Here is a 21,956-nt window from a genome sequence, read left to right on the forward strand (position 1 = left end):
TTCATAATTATCAGGGTATTTTCTGCTCTGAGGAGCTAAAACAATTCAATACTTCATTTCTCAATCTTCCTTGCAACAGGAGAGCAAGTCATTTGATTAAGTTTCATTTGGTGTGATATAAACTTGCAGGGAGGAAACAAACCATAAGAGACTCTTAATCTCACAAAACAAACTGAGGATTGTTGGGGGGAGGTGGGTAGGGACAGAGTGGTTGGGTTATGGCCATTGGGGATGGTATGCGATATGGTGAGTGCTCTGAAACGTGTAAGCCTGATGATTCACAGACCTGTATCCCTGGGGCAAATAATACATTATATGTTAATAAAAAATTAAAAAAAAAAAAAAAAGACAGGGAGGACATCCTTTCTGCCACCTGGAATATGAGAATGCTAGCTACGGCCTCAGTCAGCCTGAGGCGTGTGGTGGAAGCCACCGACCCAAGAGCCCAAGTCTCTGACATATGAATCCATCGTAACTGCCTTTAAATGTCTTTTCTTTGAGAGAGAAAATTTTTCCTCTTTAAGCCATTGTTTGTTGTTTCTATTGTTGTTATGCTATTGTTATGGAACAGATATACTTAATTAATCCTAATTGATACACTGCCCTTGAAGACAATTTTATTAGCTTTGGTCTCAGTAGGAAACAGAGGACATACACAAAAGTGTTTAATGAAGGTATTAAATACAGGGATGTGGGCAGGGTTACAGGCCCCAATCAGGGAGTAGAAGCTACAGGAAACTCTTCAGCTCCCAGGTCGGAAGGGGCAGGAGGAAGGAGCTGTTATTAGAACATGGTGAGAGATGCACCCTTGGGAAGGGAGCTGGCCTCCTAGAGCTGTGACCTTAGGAAAGCAGCCACAATTGAAACAGGGCCCAGCAAAGGTACAGATACCCAAATCTCTCTGCTCCTTCCTTTGACTTGCTGCCAGTGCCTCCTATTGGCTGAACCCAGTCAAAGGCTGGAGGGCAAGGGAAACCAGGCACTGCAGTCTATTAAGGTCTGCCTCCAGGAGCATTGTGGCCAATGATTTTAGGGGGAATATGGAGATTATTTAGCTGCATAAAATGTATCCTAATTATAGAGTGACTTTTTAGTTCTTTTTTTTTTTTAAACACTTTATTTATTTATTTGACAGACAGAGATCACAAGTAGGCAGAAAGGCAGGCAGAGAGAGACACAGAGAGAGAGAGAGAGAGAGAGAGGAGGAAGCAGGCTCCCCGCTGAGCAGAGAGCCCATGCAGGGCTCGATCCCAGGACCCTGGGATCATGACCTGAGCTGAAGGCAGAGGCTTTAACCCACAGAGCCACCCAGGCGCCCCGTGAGTTTTTAGTTCTTAAATGATTTGAAGAAGAGAGTGATAACAATCTTAATTTGCATAAAATAATCTTATTTGAAAGTTTATTTACTGTTGCTATTATAGTATAAATAAAAAAAGGTACATACCCTATGGCTTAGCAGTTTCACTTTTAGGAAATCTATGCAGCCATTCAGAAAGAATGAGGCACAGAGATGTATGGCTTCAGAAAGTTATCCAAGGCATAATATCAAGGGAAAAAGTTAACTGCAGACCAATCTGTTTCCATGGTCTGAAAAGACAGCCCATATGTCACCATCTCTACAGAGATGTATTTGTTTAAACATAGGGCAGGGCTGGGAAGGACTGTTAACAATGGTCACTTGGCAGGGTGAGAGAGCAGCAGTGTAACAAAAATTGGTTGCTTATGGATGACTTGACTTTCCTGTTTTAAAAAAAAAAATAATGAAAGAAAAATCTCAAGTCACAAAAATGTTGAAGATACCACTTAAGAAAAATGCTAATTCTTGATCTAATTTTCGTTATGTTATTCTTTTATAAGGCTGATGTTGCCTGTATTGATACAAGGCTAGTAAATGAACACATTTAATAAATTAGATGTGACCATTTGCTAGCTGGCATATTTAAATTATATAATTTATAGAAAACATATATATGAAGATTGAGTACACTTGGAAGTACTTAGAAACAGAATTAGTTTAATAAAGTAGTGGTCATTCACATTTAATATATACAAAATCTCCCAGTGACATTAAACATTAGATTAATTTTTTTAACTTCCAAAGTAAAAATACATTTTAATGCTATGCTGTCTTTGTTGGCAAAAGAACAGAGATTTTTCTCATAGATTGTGAGAATTTTAACGTATCTTTTAAAAAAATAAGAGAAAAAGTATATTTTTATAACTTTTTCAAAGCTCTTTAAGGTCTGTTTAAATGCCTTTCAAATGGATTTAGAAATTAATCAAACAATGTCTCTTGGGAATTACATTGTACAGTTATTATAGCAAGATGAGAATACTTAGAAATTGGAATTTCAAGTTTAGGACAAGTAAAAACGGAGTCTTTGGTAATTTCTAGGCTATGGTGAATGCTAACACATTCGTTATTCTTTTATTAATTATAAAGAAGGGAAGTTAAAGCCTCATAGCATCTTTTTCTGAAAGCAGCCCACATGACCTCTGCAACACAAGCGTGGATGTAGGAACACTTAATGTGAATAGGTTATTTGCCTGGAAGCATTTCTGGTGGAACAGCTGTTAAGTAACATGGGACTTAGGATGCTGATTATGCTCTATGTCGGTCCACAAATTTTAATGAAATATTTTAAACTTGGAAAAAACTGTATTCATGGGCGATGATCATTTTGGATGACTTTCCATTTTCACCTCACATACTGAGAGTGCAGGGGATTCAAATACACAGGATTTTGAAAGGAGTATTTTTACAAACTATTAATCAATTAGTTATGCGTTATCTTCTCCAGGCCAATTAGATGTACTACGGAGAGAAAAGATACAATGGTGCTAAATAAATAATCCAATTACAGAATTTGTTTAAACAAACCTGGGAATCTTTTTTTTTTTTTTAAAGATTTTATTTATTTATTTGACAGAGAAATCACAAGTAGATGGAGAGGCAGACAGAGAGAGAGAGAGGGAAGCAGGCTCCCCGCTGAGCAGAGAGCCCGATGCGGGACTCAATCCCAGGACTCTGAGATCATGACCTGAGCCGAAGGCAGCGGCTTAACCCACTGAGCCACCCAGGCGCCCCCAAACCTGGGAATCTTTAACAGTAGTCAGTCATTCATCCATTGGGGTGGTATTTGGAAAATATTTATTTCTCAATTATTTATGTTTTCAATTCCATTTTAATTTTATGACATAATTCTTGTGTCATTCGCAGGTAGACTGTAGTTACAGACTTTACGTAAGACATGGGATTTTGGCAGCTCATTTTAAAAAAGATTAGGAAGGGAGTCTGCACTCTACTACATTTCTTACACTGTAGGATTTCAGCCCAAGTCTCAAGTTACGAGATGCTGAAAGAGGGTCAGTTCAGTTCATCGTCCTGGGAGTCGTCACAGGATCATTTTGCCATTCCTTCCCAAGATCTAAAAATAAAATGGTACACTGTTGAGTTTACAGTGGTGTATTAGTATATTGGTAGCCTTTACTTCTTTAACACTGGCCTATAGCTCCCAAGGACAGCAATCATAGGAGCCAGCGGTGGACCCTGAATAACCACATCCACATCACTTGAAATATTATTTCAGCAATAAAAAAATTACACTAGAAAGTCTGGTGTAGTTTAGAAATAGTAAGATTCTTGCTTTAACTCCGTCCCACTGTTGTAGCCCCAATTACAACAGAAAGGCACTATGTACTCTGTACTTACCCATGACATTTACTTAGGGTAGATTCTCTTTTATTTATTTAGTTATTTATTTTTTAAAGATTTTTATTTATTTACTTGACAGACAGATCACAAGTAGGCAGAGGCAGGCAGAGAGAGAGAGGAGGAAGCAGGTTCCCCGCTGAGCAGAGAGCCCGATGCGGGGCTTGATCCCAGGACACTGGAATCATGACCTGAGCCAAAGGCAGAGGCTTTAACCCACTGAGCCACCCAGGCGCCCCAATAGATTTTATTTTATTGTGGCAAGATACACATAGCAGTTACCATCTTAGCCATTTTAATATCTACAGTTCAGGGTTCTTAAATAGACTCACAGTACTGTGAAACCATCACCACCATCCATCCCCATAACTCTTTTCACCTTATGAAACTGAAACTCTTTACCCCTTAAACAGTAACCCCCCATTTCCCCCTCCCCCAGTCTGGGCAATTATGGTTATGCCTTCTGTCTTTATGATTTTAACTAATCTGAGTAACTCATATAAGTGGAATCATAATAGTTTGTGTCCTTTTGTGATTGGGTTACTTCACTTAACATAATGTCCTCAAGGTTCATCCAAGTTGTAGTATATTGCAGAATTTCCTTCCTCCTTTTTTAGTTTAACATACAGTGTTATAGGGGCGCCTGGGTGGCTCAGTGGGTTAAGCCGCTGCCTTCGGCTCAGGTCATGATCTAAGGGTCCTGGGATCGAGTCCCGCACCAGGCTCTCTGCTCAGTGGGGAGTCGGCTTCCTCCTCTCTCTCTCTCTGTCGGCCTCTCTGCCTACTTGTGATCTCTGTCAAATAAATAAATAAAATCCTTAAAAAAAATACAGTGTTATATTAGTTTCAAGTGTACAATATAGTGATTCAGCAATTCCATATATCAGCTGGTGCTTATCACATGTACATTCCTTAATCCCCATCCCCTCACTCTTTCCCCTCTGGTAACCATCAGATGTTTCTCTATAGTTAAGAGTCTGTTTCTCGGTTTGTCTCTTTCTCTTCTTTTAATCTTTGCTCATTTGTTCTGTTTCTTAAATTCCACATATGAATGAGACCATATGGTATTTGTCTTTCCTTGACTGACTTATTTTGCTTAATATTTTCTTCGTCTTTAAGGCTGAATAATATTCCATTGTGTGCATACGCCACATTTGCTTCTCCATTCATCCATCCATGGACACTTGGGGTTGCTTCCATGTTTTAGCTATTGTGAACAATGCCATTATGAACATGGGTGTGCAAGCATTTCCTTGAGACTGTACTGTCAGTTCTTTTGGTATACACATAGACACCTATTTATTTTTTGTGCTGGCTCCAAACAGCTTAATTTAAATAACCAGACTGATAAATAGATGGCTCATCTGACACGGGCAAATTCATTCTTCTTTCACTGGAAAATATTTATTGAGAGCTTTCTTTGTGTCAGGAATGGGCTAGATCCTGGGTGTACAATGACAGCCAAAAATAACTTGGAAATAGAGAGAAGAGTGTTTTGATTTAGAAAAACCCACCAGTTAAATATATTGATCAACGTCCACCCCTTACAGGGTCCACCTCTTACAGGTCTTTTATTACATAAAAGATGAAGATGATTAGAGAATTCACAAAATGTTCTTTCTCACCTTTATTTTTACTCCTGTTCTGTGGTAAAGACTCAAGTATTTTCTTATGAAGATGACGTGCTTTTTCATTATTCCAGAATGGAGTTCCAAGGAGTTAAGCTTACATTTAAAGGATGGCATTTAAACACTGTCTAAATAATTCGAGTACTCTATCAATTGAGTAATGGCCAAGAGCTTGTTTAAAACTCCTTCTGTCAGGGCACCTGGGTGGCACAGTTGGTTAAGCATCCGACTCTTGGTTCTGGCTCAGGGTCATGATCTCAGGGTCTTCATGCTCAGCACAAAGTCTACTTAAGACTCTCTCTCCCTCTCTCCACTGCTCTCTCTCTAGAAGAAATAATTCTTTTTTTTTTTTTAAGATTTTATTTATTTATCAGAGGGAGAGAGGGGGAGAGAGCGAGCACAGGCAGACAGAATGGTAGACAGAGGCAGAGGGAGAAGCAGGCTCCCTGCTGAGCAAGGAGCCCGATGTGGGACTCGATCCCAGGACGCTGGGATCATGACCTGAGCCGAAGGCAGCTGCTTAACCAACTGAGCCACCCAGGCGTCCCTAGAAGAAATAATTCTTAAATAAAATTCCTTCTATATTCAAAAGGAATTTGGGGATAGGGAAATGGGGGAAGGAGTAATATGGGTACAAGAATTCCAGATCAATTCATCCATAGTTCAGTGACCCAAAATGTCACCTGTCTTGTTCTGTTTCCAGCTTTTATTACTATCTTATTTGTACACTTAAAGATTTTCACTGGATGCCCAAATGAAAGGAAAATTTGGGGTAGGATCTAACCAGACAAGTGGACTCTATCTTTTAGTTCCAAATAATGCTTTCTATAACAGTACACAGTGGAAAAACAAAGCGTATTGGGGGAATGCAGAGGGATCCACATGGCCGTGCAAGGCCTTACCGCCAGACATGATGCTCTCAGAGGTACTGGAAGTCTCCTTTCAGTTTTCTTTGCATATCTCGGCTCATGTCATCTTGGTAGTGATACAAGACTGTTGATACCAGTGGCCAAATGAAGGCTTGGCTTATTTATCCAATTCTCCACTGAAAGGTAGAAATGGTCAGGAAAAGCCGAAGGGTATACCAGGAACCTCAAATTTTGCCTGGATTTTTCATAAAATTGAGAGGCAGGGACATCTAGGTCTTTTGCAAGAGGGATTCTTCTCTGGGTTAGAACTTCCATGGGTTAGATAGTTCCCAACCTTCCAGGGCAACTATTAGGAAGATGGAGGTGGATGGCTGGCTGAGAGACCTTGCGGCTCCAGAGCCATCTTTTTTCAAGTCTTCATCAGTTGTGATTTCTTTCATGAAGACTTCCTTAATTTTCTAACTTGGAATAATTTCTCTTTTCACTGCCACCGTGTTTTCTGCTCTGCCACTAAGTATTGTATATCTTATGTCATATACATGTCTGAGCTTCATAACTAAACCTTTTGGAGGCAGGATCCCCACTAGACTCACCCATGTGTACTCAACTGCACTTATGGTGCCCAGGACAAACTAGGTATTGAAAAAAAAGATTAATGAATAAGTGGGTAAATTTGACTGAAGAAAACCTGAGATCCCTCAAGTAAGTGGATGGTATAGGTCATTAACTGCAGAGCAAATAGGGTTTCCTGTGTTCTTGGCAGGGAGGGAGATTAGGGAGAGCTGGGGACAAAGCTGGGATGGAGTCCACTGACCATGGTATTTCAAGCGCATACATAAGGAGTACACCGATGTTGGAGTGCAGCTTTTCACACCATTACTCATGCAACTATCTGTTCCATATTTCCTTAAGCTGGCTAGCATGCTAAAATGTTATTTTGGCACACACAGAAAACTTTTTCTATGAAGGGCATTCTTTTATGTTACTTTGCCGAAAAATCAAAGAAGGCAGGTCCACTCTTAGCATCCTCATTTTATCGGTGAGGATACTAAAGTGAAGCAGAGGAATGACGTGATGCTCTTATTCCATTTTCCCTAAGAAGGTAGTCAGAAATGAAAACCCAACTTATATTACGAGCACTCATCATTCTGTATGAAATCAATGTTTCAATAAACACCAAGGTCTCATGTAAGTCCAAATTGTTATCATTACTCAAGTGACATGAAAGGGATTGTTGTGTTTTATAGACTCATTACATTAGGATATTAAAGAAGGCCAGGATGCATCACCTAGCTTGAGTATGGTGATATATTTGATATTGTTCTCTGAAGTCTTTCTCATTAAATTTGATTTGGCTTATGTGGTAATATTGTAGTCTTCAATAGGAATGTAGGTAAATGAAGTTAATAATATATTAAAATGAATCATACTGGAAATCAGGAAGGAGGAGAATAGTCATTGAGTTCCTGCAGGGACTAAAGTTTAGTGAATCAAAAAACAACTTGATTCTCCATGTCTTTGAAAAATCTAGCGTTAAAATACAAATCAACTGTAATTTAAACTTCTGTGTTTGGGGTACTTGCCATAAAGGAACACTGGTGTTAAATATAATTAACACAGATCACAATATTTTCACTAGTTATAAGTATGGAGCGTTAGGCATACTGGAAAAAAATGCCTAGTCCAGGTTCTCTGGAGAATAAACTAGTGGACCAAATGACAATCCAGAGTCTTGTAAAATATACTTTCCAAAGGAGTGAGAGTCCTTTTACTGTTTACAAGTTATGCAAGGAATGAACTACAAAATATTTCAAAAACTGTAATCCCTCCTTTAGTCACTAAAAATGTATGTATTTTTACTAACGATCACATGAACCCGAGTTTATGCTGGGCACTTTCACTTACAGCTAAATAAAGAAGAGAAAAAGACAAGAAAAGACCACTAGCACCAACTTAGAATGTGAATCACGTTTATATGAAAACAAGTATTTTGTCATTAGCTTATTTTCCATACCTTTTGCAACTGGGATCTTTATATTTTAAAAATCTATTTATTTATTTAAAGATTTCATTTATTTATTTGGGAGAGAGAAAGAGAGAGAGAACATGAGTGACCGGAGGGGCAAAGGGAGAAGCAGGCTGCCCACTGAGAAGGGAGCCTGATGTGGGACTCCAGGATCATGACCTGAGCTGAAGGCAGACGCTTAACCAACTGAGCCACCCTTTATTTATTTTTTAAAAGACTTATTTATTTGTTTGTTTGTTTGTTTAACAGGGAGAGAAGAGACACAAGCAGGGGGAGCAGGAGAGGGAGACGTAGGCTGAGCAGGGAGCCTAATACAGGACATGGATCCCAAGACCTTGGGATCATGACTGGAGTTGAAAGCAGATGCTTAACTGACTGAGTCATGCAGGCACCCCTATTTTTACAATTTTTATAGGAATTAGAGTTTTAGTAGTTTCAGAAATACAACAAAGATGGCTTTACATATTGGTAATCCTCGCCCCCAAACTTTTCCGGATTATACTGTATTCTGAGGCACAGTCTTCACAGACACCAAATTAGAGTGAGACCAGACAACAGAACAAAATAGAAGGGAAATATTCATGTCAGCTGTTGAAAACTAGTTTTTTAAGGCAAGGCCTAGAAATCCTCATCTCTGGCATGTTTAGTATGGAAAGCATGCTTGATTTTCATTCAGCTACTGCAGAAAGGTATTCTACAATGACAAATAGCCTTATCAAAATTACAATTAGCTGGCTTTCTCTGCAGGGACTAAAAGTTGGGTAAGTAAGACTGAAGTGAGAGCTCTTACCAGTTTCCTCAGAAATGATTTCCCCATCATGGGTATTTGGTCAACTGATGAGGTCTAGTATGAACATATGTTTCTAGGAGAATGAGCCAGGATCTGCTAATATTTTTAAAAGGAACACTTAGTATATGCTGATCTCTAAGTAATAAAATTTCAATTTATTTAATTTTCAAAAAATGTTTTAAAAATATGTTTTTTCTTTAAGATTAACATGCTCATTCTGCTTAGATTGTTTAGAGTGCTTTTTATTCTGCCTAAATGTTTACAATAATGTGAAAAAAAAGACTCAAAATGGTTTAATAATACATGGAAGATGAAATCTCACATGGATAGCATATAGTTTGATTCTTACATATGCATGATTAATCAAAATTGTGTCTTTAAATGATGGCTTGATATTTTCCAATTTTACTCAAATACTACTGTGTATCATTTATTTTACCACTGATACTTTTATTAACAGTATGATATTTTCATGCATTGTTAAATTTTATACTAGTTTTAATATTCACAATGTTTGGTTAAGTTCAAATCAGCAAATATTCAAGCCTACATGAGAAATGAATGAAATAGTACCTTTTTACATTATCAGCTAACTGCTTTTTAAGAGTAAAAAGTTAATATTGGGATTTAAAAACCTAAATTTCCAATGTTACTGTTAATTCAACCATCTGTATATTATTCAGGCCACAGGACTACCCATTAGCCTTTCTTGTCGGAGGGCAATTAATCTCTTGAACCATTTTTCCTCAGCATCAGCTTTCTCAATAAATAACTGAAATAAGAAAAAGAAAAAGAAAAAATGTTACTGTTTGCCAATAATTTGGATTTGCCCTTATGCAACATAAATTACCTTTATAGAATACATCTTTTAGCACAAGATTTGGATGCTGTTTAAACTTTTGGTGACTTCTCAACTGAAGATAATCTATTTGGAATTAATAATGTTCAGAAAGTCCTGGAGAAAAGGACTAATATCAACATTGTCTGTTAACAATTTTATGGTGCATTTTGTGAAGTTTATTTCCTACATACTCTCTCAGAGACACAGTGGAATGCCACGACTTCAGAGCAGAGAGCAAAATATGTTGATGACAGGCTCAATTCAATGAGCCAACTAGAGCTCAGGCAGAATTAGATCTTTAATGCTAGATTTAAAAAACAACCAAACTTCTTATTTATTTATTTTTTTTTTTTGCTTATTTTTGTTAATTACAGAAAGAATACTTCTAAAAGTCAGACAAAATGATTTGGCTCATACTGGCTTCAAATCCATGTAACTGCTCTAAGGGACAGGGGTCAGCTGCCTATTTCTAGCCAACAGGAACATATAAATCCATTTCTTCCAACAGGCTTCTTGTCGCCAGCACAAAATAACAACAGTTTAAACTCATTTAAGTCAACTAGACTTCAGTGGAAATTGTTCTGATCTAAAGATCTTACATTTGGATGGGCCAGAGAATTGTCATCTTGGTACTTGATGGCCGTGGGGATGCTGCTGGGATCTATTTCTTTCTCACTACTGGGGGGGTCAGCAGCTCCTGGTGCTGGTCCTGATGTCACAGCTGTGTGCTTCACCTCACCAGGTTCCACGGACTGAAACATCATACAGAAATAGTTCATTAATTAGATCACAAGATGAATTAAAATTTTGCCTTAACAATATTTTTTATTTTGAATAGCAATTGTTCATTTAGTCTATTTGAGATACTGCTAATCATAAAAATACCCTGGGTGACTGAATAAGAAACAATTCTTAAAACAAGACCACAAATACAAAAACATGGAGACAATGTTGATCATTTTTTTATAATCAGCGTATTTTTCTTGAGAAATTGGGACGTATGAGTCTATCTATAGAGAAACATATTTCATAAATCTAAATTCTATTAGTCAAAACAAGCAACAAAGCTCCAGCATTCATCTGGTCTCTTTAGAGGTGAAAAGCAAATTCAAAGGTTGTTTAGTTTTTGCTTTTTAAATAAAAGCCTCAGTGAGATATAATTCACATATCACAATTCATATAGCTTTCAGCATATCCACAAGAGTTTTGCAACCAATACCACAAGCAACTTCAGAACATTTTCATCATCCTCCCACAAAACCCCATACCCATTAGTACTCGCTAATCCCCATTTCTCCCAGCCTCCCCATCCCTACGCAACCACTCATCTCTTTTCTGTCACTATGGGTTTGCTTATTCTGGACACTTCACACAGAAGATCATACATTAGGTACTTTTTTGTTGGTGGTGGTTTGTTTTGTTTTCTGTGACTGGCTTCTTTCATTGAGTATGCTTTCAAGGTTCATCCATGAAAGGCTGAAGCATGTATCAGTACATCATTCCATTTTATTGCTGAATGATATTCCATCATTCAGGGGCCATACAAGGGGCCAGGCACTGGGCTCAGAGCTGCAGACATGAGGACTGGTAAATCATTGCTGCTGCCTGGAAGAAACCAGCAATGTTGTGCTCTCTTGGGTTAAATCCGATGCCTCCCTATCTGAGAAAGGAAAAGGCCAGGAAAGTGGCTAACTAGCAGCAAGGCTGTAGGGATAACATGAAATGGACTAGACGAGAAACTGAAATCGGAAGTTAAAATAACCCAAGATGACTGAGAGATTAATTCCACCACTCAACCTTTTTTCTACACCCACTGGTTCTATATGTGTAGTTTTTGAACCACTATTTTCTTTTAATTTAGCTACTTCTGAATATCCACTTCTCTGAGTGAAGGGTACAACAGATGTCACTGGGAAAAAACACCTAGAAAATGAAATCTATATGAATTAGTTAATCATTTCTTAGAATGATTTATCTTAGAACTGGATTCCATGTTTTCAGTATTTATTGAGTGCTACTAACTGCTAAGCACTGGGTACACAAGGGAGAGTAAAATAGGTAGGTTCTCTGTACCACATGGAGATTACATTTTGCTAATGGAACTACAGATTACTAACAAATAGATATCAAAATAAAGACAACTGCAAATTTTAACAAGGGACATATAGATACTTAAAGAAATAACTGTTATATTTGGCAGTTTTCTTCTAGTATTTTGAAGCCAGTACTCCCCCACACCTCCATCACCAGGTGTCAAACTTTTCTGTCTTCAACATACTGGGCCGAGAAGGTCTACAGGCCTGTGTGATATTATACTGACCCTTTATAAAACCAAGGATGTAGATCAGTAAAGCCCAACATTCTGCAGCAGGGAAAGGTGGGAAGTATGCTAATCCAATGAGGTCCAGACATCATTTTTTTGGTAGTCTATGCTACAATCAGAGAATAGAGGAGCATGTCATTCTGCCTGTCTTAGCTGTGCTTTGATGGGGCTTAGACTGGCGGTATTGAACTGCCTCGAAGAATTGTGGAGTGCTGTTATTCTTGTTGTCAAAGATGTGGATCACACATATTCAGGTGGCAGAGGTAACATTCTCTTATATCAGTGAACTGATCTCATTTTGTTTTTACCTACAGTACATTAACATTTTCTTTCAGAAGTGCTTATACACATTTCAGGTAAAGTTTTCAGAGATTAGGATCAGAGCATGGAAGTTATTATTTAAATGGGTAGTTAAAAAATATATGACAAGAATCATCAATTGCTTCTTTAAGTGAGGAAAACTGCTGGAGAAATTTCGACTATTAAAAAAAACTCAACAACAACAACAAAAAACCTCAACAGAGCCACTATCAAGTATCTGGCTTTGAGTAGCACTGCCACCTGGTGGTTTGGATTGGAAAACTTGTTTTAAAACAGACTTCCAAGGAAAAAAGAGTAAGTTAGACCCTGCTGCTTAAGGTTATTTACCCTCTTTCTGAACATCTGCCAGCGACAACCATTTCAGGGTTGAATTACTGGCAATAAGCTTGTCTGCGACAGCAGTTTGGAAACAAACTGCGTCTTGGTTCCTGAAGCTGATGATCTAGCAGAGGCTATCAGATTATCTACTCACATAAGAGAGAGATGATTGCAGAGAGTTAACCTGTTAAATCGATATGTGTTGACAGAGACACAATGTCTAGAATGTTGTTGGTAATAGCCACTTTCTGGTAACAGCTCTTTAGCTTAATTAGTGGAATTCACACTGGTGAAGACTATCAGTTGAAGAGGTTGTGAGTATAGAGAAGCCTTTTTCAGGGATACAAACTTTATGCCAATGTACATAGAGCTATCCAGAAGAGAAAGATGTTGAAACCTGGGTCATCAGTAACTTAGTCCTCAAGAGAGTTAGACTTTGCTATGCATCAGGGATAGCCCCTATCTCCCCATGATCTGGATGAAATGGTCCTTAAGATAATTTACCTCCCTTTGCTAAGTAATCTCCTGATAAATAATTCAGCTTCTTGGGCATCCTGAATTGCTACCTTATATTGCAGACACAGACATTTTAGAAACTGGAAAGGGATATCATTTTCTAAACTAATAAATTGGCCTTCTGTTTTATATTACAGTTGAGTGTAAATTTATTCACTGTTGGCCCATCACTGCTTTTCTGATCATTTTGAAATGCAGTGACTAACAAAAGTCCAGTGTTGGATGGCTAATACTTTAGACTGTTGTACATTCACTAAGGTAAATGCCATTTTTTTTTAAAAGCATATTCCCCCATTAGTGAATGCATGCATGCTTTATACGTCAATAGGAATGTGCACTGAGTTCACAATTATGACACCGAATGACTAAAAACAAACATGGGGTCTGGGGTTGAATCAATTTTGTGTGAATGTTCTTTCTTGTCATTTATTAGTACTTTGACCATGGGTTCTAAAATTTGTTGAGCCTTAGCTTGCTTAGTGTTAAATAAAGGTTACTGGTATTTTAGATAAATATGTTAAATGTCTAGCATTAATGATAGCCATTATTATTTTCATCACTTTAAATTATTTAAATATAAAAAACAAAGTGGGGCTATGTTACAACATTGTTTTACATCATTTGGTTAGTGTTTTAATGTTTCTGAATGCTGTGTTGAAACAAACTGGCCTGAAGCTTCTGTCTGTACACTGAACCAGTAAGCTACTACGTAAGCTGTGAAGTAAATTTTTTAATTATTTGCTTAGTAATACAATAGGTCACCAAGGCTCCAATGAGAATTTTAGGGTCTATAAACCATAAAAAATTACATAAAACAAGCTGTGACCTAACCAAAATGAGAATCTTTGCATCTCCAATTCCTTTTAAGAACGCCATAGCCAGGGGCACCTGGGATAGAGCCCCGTATTGAGCTCTCTACTCAGCGGGGAGCCTGCTTCTCCCACACACTCTCTCTGCCTGCCTCTCTGCCCACTGTGATCTCTGTCTGTCAAATAAATGAATAAAATCTTAAAAAAAGAACAACAACAAAAAAGAACGCTATAGCCAAATGCAGCCCTCAGCATTCAGGAAGAGGAAGAGGTGGAACAGAAGCAGGGAGAGAAAGAATAATAACAGCTTTTATTTCCTGAGTGTCAGGCACTTGGCTAACTGTTTTATGTAAAGTATCTTGCTCATCCTTATAAAAAACTTTTGCTAGGGCTATTACCTCCTTTTAAGATAAGAGAGCCATGGGGTTCTCATGTGGTTTAAGGACACACAGCCAGTCAATGGCAGAATCAGACCTGACCCCACATCTGTCTGACCCTACATCTCATGTTTTTGACCACTGCTTCTCAACGGCTAAACCCAAGATTTTTATTTGGTTTTAATTTTAGAGGAAAGAAATAAAGATGTTGGTAAAATATTTTAATTAAATACATTTTTAAAAATTTATTTATTTATTTATTTGGAAGACAGAGATCACAAGCAGGCAGAGAGACAGACAGAGGGAGAGGAAGGGAAGCAGGCTCCCTGCTGAGCAGAGCCCGATGTGGGGCTTGATCCCAGGACCCTGAGATCATGACCTGAGCCGAAGGCAGAGGCTTTAACCCACTGAGCCACCCAGGTGCCCCTAATTAAATACATTTTTAAGTGGCCCAGCTCACAGTGCTGCATTAGTATTTCTAGGCTGCGTTTGCTTCTCCATCACACTAGCCAGCTCAAGACTTTCCAGAATTGATTTTATTTCTTTGTGTGAATTATTGTTCAGGGGCACCTCTTTCAAAAGACAGCTAAAACAGTAGATGAGTTGCTCTCACACAGATTCATGAATGTTCCTTTTGAAACTGGGAGGATTTATTTATTTATTTTAGAGAGAGAGAGAGCACGTGCGAGGTGGGAGAGGCAGAGGGAAAGAGAGAGAGAATCTCAGACTCCCTGATGAGCATGGAGCCCTATGTGGGGCTTGATTTCATGACCCTGAGATCATGACTTGAGCTGAAATCAAGAGTCAGATGCTTAACCAACTGAGCCACCCAGGTGCCCCAGGAGGCCCCTATTTCATCTTAGTCTTCCCTATCCCTTATGGTGGCATCTGAATTAGAAGTGCAAGAAAAGCTATACTGAAGGTGAGAGAAAATTCCAAATTGGCAATGAAAACTAAAACAGAAACTAATTATTAAAATAATTAATAATGATGATCCCTTTGATCAGAGATATAGGTGAAATTCCTTTATACTGGTCTGATGGAAAGCCATTTAACTATACTGGGTTTAGTTAGAGATTTAGGAAGAAGACTTTTTCCCTTGGATTTAGTCAGTTAGCTTAAGATAAATAACCTTCAGATGTTATGGGAAATAATCTTTTAAAACTTTTCTAGTGGCTGCAGTGAGGTGAAAACATTATTCTGAAATGGAAATATACTGATATTATTACATTAACACTTTTCAAAAGACTTTAAAGGTAAAATCAGATCTAAAGATTTTCTGTGTTTTTCAGCAAGAGGTCTGCCTTACTGGTGAGCATGGAAACTTGGGGAAGATTAAAAAATGTAAATGGGGTGAGGTCTTGCTACTTAAGACAGAATGAGCACCTACAGTAGAAGTTTTTAAGCACTGCTTAGTTACAGAATGTACGTAGATATAAAACAATTTAGATACTAGAGTATGTTATCTAAAAATAAGCATTTATTGGATCAAGAGCCAGGTTAGATATTTGATACTCATTATATTTATTCCTCAATAACTCCAAAACGTAGGTGTTTTTGGTTCTATTTTATGAATTTGGAAACTGAGGACTGAAGAGGTTGAGAAACTTGCTAAAGACCATAAATTATGGCAGGAAGTTTGCAAGTTAAAATTCAAACTCTCCCCTTGAGTCCTAAGTTCCACCCTCTTTCCTCTATATCAGGTACACTTCTGATCAATTTCCTTGCTCATTGCTGGTTTCGCTAGCAATTTGCTTGCTATTGGAAGAGCTGCCAGTATCTTGGAGGGAAAATAATTGAATTAAAAATAAGTTTATTATTATTTTTTAAAATAATTTTTTAAAAAGATTTCATTTATTTGAGAGAGTATCAGAGAGATCACGAGTGGGGTGGAGGAAAGGGTAGAGGGAGAAGCAGACTCCTTGCTGAGCAAAGAGCCAAACCTGGACTCGATCCCAGGGCACTGAGATCATGACCTGAGCTGGAAGCAGCCGCTTAACTGACTGAGCCACCCAGGCGTCCCCAAATAAGTTTATTATTAATAATAAAATAAGGGGAAAAGTTGTTTAGTGGAAAACCTGGTGTAGTAACTAGAGAGGAATAAGTATTTCCACAGAAAGAAAATGCCGTTTATCTTCAGTGAGTCCACTGAGACCTGGGAAGTCAAGGTGAACCTCAGAAAACAAATATTACAATTCTTTTAGGACATATGAATGACCTTTAAATATGTAAGATATTCAAGAGTAAGGTATTAAATAAAATGAGCAACTATACTTATGGATGTCCATTTTACAGTTCCACCATTTTATAGGAGTCGTGGTGGTACACTACAAAAAGTTCAAATGAAATTGGCAAATGGAGGCGGCGACCACGGCTAACCAGGGCTGGCTGGTGCTGTGCACCCAGGCACGCAGCACATGCTCAAGTCACCTCTCCAGGAAGATTTAAAATGTGTATGGTAACTGAAAAGATGTTCATGTCACTAGCAATAAAAGAAATGCTAATAGAAAAACAGAAGGTCAATTTTTGCCTGGCTACCTATCAGGTCAGTAAATGGGAAAAAGGACTTGGAGTTAACCAGGGTGTGAGAGGCAGACATCTCCTTGTACTTGTGGGCAGAATCTGTATTGGGACAATGTGGGCGGAGGATGACTTTGGGATCACGTGTGAAAAGAAATAATATGAACCTTAAGCAGATAACTCCATCTTGAAAAACTTGATCTTAAGGGGCTAAGAATGGATATTTACAAACATGTATGTCATACCTTCAGGCTTACAACTACTTAAATATCTAGTATCAGAGAAAAAAAATAGATGAATTAAGATAAATTTGTCAGCAGGATATTTTACAGTCATTAATTCATTTACAGATACAGAATATTTTTGAATAAGTGGTAATAATACCATGTCTTCATTACATGCATGTTATTAAAGAATACATGCAGATTACAGTGAAATGCCTTTTCTGACTAAAGGAACAGATTCCTAAAGGCAGCCCTGATAATAACTGAAAGAATATATGCAATATTCAACAGAAATAAAATGCCAATCAAAACTCCTTTTGAGTTTTGGAGCTGAATAAGTGATACCCATCTGGGCAAAGAGTGTAGATACGTGTTACTATTTGGGTAATAATCTGATTGTTAAAGCTCTCTTCTAACTTTTCTCTAGCAGTGTCAATTCAAAAAGTCGATGCAGACACTTGAAAAGAAAACTATATGTTCATGAAATGCATATTACTGCTTTAGAACTGTTGACATTTTACTTTGTCTTCTCAGTGAATTTTAAAATAAAAATGGCATCAGATATATTTTTACAAGTTAAACTTGAACTGCTTCTCACTGATTCATTCTCTCTCTCTCAATAACACGCTGACACTCGCTCACCCTACTTCATCTATCTGTTAGAAGAAGCACTTACATTTAAGTAAAATCCATTAATAAAGCATCTCCTCAGTGGGAATCTAAAGGCTTATTCATAATGTCTGGATGAAAACTTACCTTTTTGACTTCTTTACTTGATCTGAATGTCTGCTGAACAAAAGAATCACTTTCAATGGCTTCAATTTCTTTTACTCTTTTTACTTGTTCGACCAGGGTGGCTTGGTCTAAAAAAAAGGGGGGGGGTATAATGTCAGTATATTTTGGTGTGTAAGCTTGTTAACAACACTATTCTTTTTTTTTTTTTTTAAGATTTTATTTATTTATCAGAGGGAGAGAGGGGGAGAGAGCGAGCACAGGCAGACAGAGTGGAAGGCAGAGTCAGAGGGAGAAGCAGGCTCCCTGCGGAGCAAGGAGCCCAATGTGGGACTCGATCCCAGGACGCTGGGATCATGACCTGAGCCGAAGGCAGCTGCTTAACCAACTGAGCCACCCAGGCGTCCCTTAACAACACTATTCTAAGCAAGCTTCTTTCTTTCTATGAAGTAATTTTTATGACTTCTGGAATTTAACTGGATGAAAAGATGTTATAGTTACGTTCTAACAAAAAAAACACTTTCCTCTTGAGATCCACAAATATCACATTCCTACACACCAAGGCTCTCACCTAAAACCTAATAACACATTGCTGAGAAAGCAATGCTATAACGATCCAAGCTAATCTGGGCTAATCTTGGGGGAGGGCCTTAAATATTAAAAAAAAATTATCATGGAAATACATATAAAAGGAATTAGCACAATGAATCCATTTGCACCTATCACCTGGCTTCTATAGTCAGGAACTCTGTTACTTCATATTTATTCATCCTCACTTCATTTTTTTTTTTTAGGATTTTATTTATTTGACAAAGAGCGCAAGTAGACAGAGCGGCAGGCGGAGGAAGAGGGAGAAAGCAGGCTCCGCTGAGCGGGGAGCACAAGGGACTCAATCCCAGGACTCTGGGATCATGAGGCAGATGCTTAACCAATGAGCCACCCAGTTGCCCCTCACTTCATTTTCTTGGGTAGACCTGGAGTACTCAAAAGTAACTTCCAGATATCGTGCTGTATCACCCCTAAATATTTAGTAGGAATTTCAGATAAAGACTTAAAAAAACCAAACAGTAATATAATTACAATACCATCTTCACATCTGATAATATTATGAATAATGCCTTAATATCATCTTATACAGTTCATGTTTAATTTTCACTGATTGTCTAAAACAAAAGTCGTTTTTACAAATAGTTTGTTTGAAACAGGATCCAAACAAGGTCCATACCTTAGACCTTGTTGATAAGTATCTTAAATCCCTTTTAATGACTGACTGTCTTCAGTTTGTCCCTTCCATTGCCATTTATTTATTGAAGGGAATAGATTATTCACATTTGAAAATTTTCTCCATTCTAGATCTGGCTGATTTTATTCTCATGATGTCATTTAACATGTTCCTCTATTCCTCAAATTTCATGTAAACCAATAATTAGATCTAGAGGCTGGATTACTTCAGGTTCAATTTCTTTTGGTCAAGGATACATCATAGGTGATGTGTAATTCTCATTACACTGTATTGGGATGTGTTTCTCCCAATTTTAAGGATGTTAAAATTGATCAGTGGGTCTAAGGTGATGTTGGCCTGACTCTATTATAAAGTTCTTCACCAACCTCTCACTTATTGTTTTCAGCAGACATTAATGTTTGTTGATTCGATCCATCATTTCATGAGATGTTGCAAAATGGGTGATTTTTCTAATTCTATTATTCTCCCTGCATTTATTAGCTCTGATTTCTCTGTTATGAAGGACTTCCCTTACTGACTGTGAAGTAGTCTGTACAGGAAAGGTAGAATAAATGTTTAATTTTCCCCTTTACTTGTCGATTGTGATCCAGAGGTAAGCATTATGAGTTCTTGAATATTTATATGCTTAATATATTTTATTGTATGTAATCATTTTCATATTTTGTTGCTCAGTTATTCTACCTTTGGGCAGTGGGGACCTCCTGAAGTTGGTCCTTCATCCTTTCGATATGACTGCTTATAGTAAAGGGGTGAGAAGATGTTCTAGGCTCATCTTGCACAGTTCCTGCCTGAGACCTCAACTTAGCCATTTCTCCAAAGGGCTCGGACTCCTTTGAGTGGGAAATGATATTTATTTAAAGACAGTAACTGGGGCACCAGGGGTGTTCACTGTTCCTGGATTGTCACTGCTTCTCAGCTTTTTCAGTGGGTAGGACAGGAAATGCATACTTTAAGGAAAAAAAAAAGTGATATGAGTTCATGCTGATATTAGCAATCAAATTAAAGATTAGAGGACTTTTAAGGTCTCTGATTTTATATATCTTTGTCTTTTCTCTCACTTTCAAACTCTTAAGTCTTGGGGCACCTGGGTGGCTCAGTGGGTTGGGCCTCTGACTTCAGCTTGGGTCATGATCTCAGGGTCCTGGGATTGAGTCCCGCATCGGGCTCTCTGCTCAGCGGGGAGCCTGCTTCCCCTTCTCTCTGCCTGCTGCTCTGCCTACCTATGATCTCTCTCTGTGTCAAATAAATACATAAAATCTTAAAAAAAAAAACTTAAGTCTTAATGATATGATCAAAAGTATTAGTTGTTTCTCTCTCTCTCTCTCTATTTTTTCTTAAAGATTTGTCACAGAGAGGAGGAGATCATAAGTAGGCAGAGAGGCAAGCAGAGAGGGGGAAGCAGGCTCCCCGCTGAGCAGAGAGCCTGATGTGGGGCTCGATCCCAGGATCCTGAGATCATGACCTGAGCTAAAGGCAGACACTTAACCCACTGAGCCACTCAGGTGCTGTTAGTTGTTTCTCTTAATATGAGAGTTGAGTATGTATTAGTTTCAAAGTAAAGAGATTAATATCACGATTAACAAGATGAATTAATACAGTTTAAAATTTCTTTATGATTCTTTTTTTTTTAAAGATTTTATTTATTTATTTGACAGACAAGAGATCACAAGTAGGCAGGGAGGCAGGCAGAGAGAGAGGAGGAAGCAGGCTCCCTGCCAAGCAGAGAGCCCGACGTGGGGCTCGATCCCAGGACCCCGAGATCATGACCTGAGCCAAAGGCAGAGGTTTTAACCCACTGAGCCACCCAGGAGCCCCTCTTTATGATTCTTTTTGATGTCAGGAATTATTCCACTGATGAAATGTCAAAACTGTATACTCTAGAGTTACCTGAAATAATTCTCCATGTGCTTAGGCTACCAACAAGATACATAGCTAGGTTCAATTTATTTTAATTCATTTTTTATGGAGTTCTTGCTTTCTGTTTTATTGTTCTTGTGATTAATATTAATAAATTTTTAAAATATTTAACTTATTTATATGTCAGAGAGAAAGAGAGAGGGCACAAGTAGGGGGAAGCGCAGGGAGAGGGAGAAGCAGGCTCCCCACTCAGCACGGAGCCCAATGTGGGACATGATCCCATGACCCCAGGCAGACTGAAGGCAGATGCTTAACCAATTGAGCTACCTAGATCTCCCTAATATTAGTATTTTTTATTTGAGTATAGTTGACACATAATGTTACATTAGTTTCAGATATACAACATAGTAATTCATATGTTATTACATGTTATATACTACTAGATATAATTATATGTTATATACTATGGTCACCACAAGTGTAGCTACTATCATAATAAAATACTATCATGATACCATTGATTATATTCTCTATACTATACCTTTTGTTCTCAAGACTTACTCATTACATTACTGGAAGCCTGTACCTCTCATTTCCCTTCACTCATTTTGCCCATCTCCCAACCCCTCTCTCCTCTGGCAACTGGCAGTTTATTCTCTGTATTTATAGAATACAAATCTGAATCTGCTTTTTGTTATTCATTTGTTTTGTTTTTTTAGATTCCACATATAAGTGAAATCATATGGTATTTTCCTTTTTCTGACTTATTTCCCTTAAATAGTCTCTAGGTCCATCTATGTTGTTGCAAATGGCAAGATCTCTTCCTTTTAATGGCTGTGTAATATTCCAG

The 21,956-nt window shown here is 38.0% G+C and overlaps 1 protein-coding gene across 1 annotated transcript in view; it reads right to left on the reverse strand.

Annotated features, from left to right (window-relative positions):
- Positions 1-9,159: 9,159 nt before the first annotated feature.
- Positions 9,160-21,956, reverse strand: part of RSRC1 (arginine and serine rich coiled-coil 1) — a 412,534-nt gene continuing 399,737 nt past the window's right edge. The window contains exons 9-11 of the mRNA XM_059388345.1: positions 18,031-18,137; positions 10,466-10,618; positions 9,160-9,797 (exon numbers count right to left, since the gene is read on the reverse strand). Of these exons, the coding sequence (XP_059244328.1) occupies positions 9,705-9,797; positions 10,466-10,618; positions 18,031-18,137 (353 nt within the window). The 3' untranslated portion in view covers positions 9,160-9,704. The remainder of the gene's footprint in view (positions 9,798-10,465; positions 10,619-18,030; positions 18,138-21,956) is intronic.

This window comes from Mustela nigripes, chromosome 2, assembly GCF_022355385.1.
Source record: "Mustela nigripes isolate SB6536 chromosome 2, MUSNIG.SB6536, whole genome shotgun sequence".
Lineage (NCBI taxonomy): Eukaryota > Metazoa > Chordata > Mammalia > Carnivora > Mustelidae > Mustela > Mustela nigripes.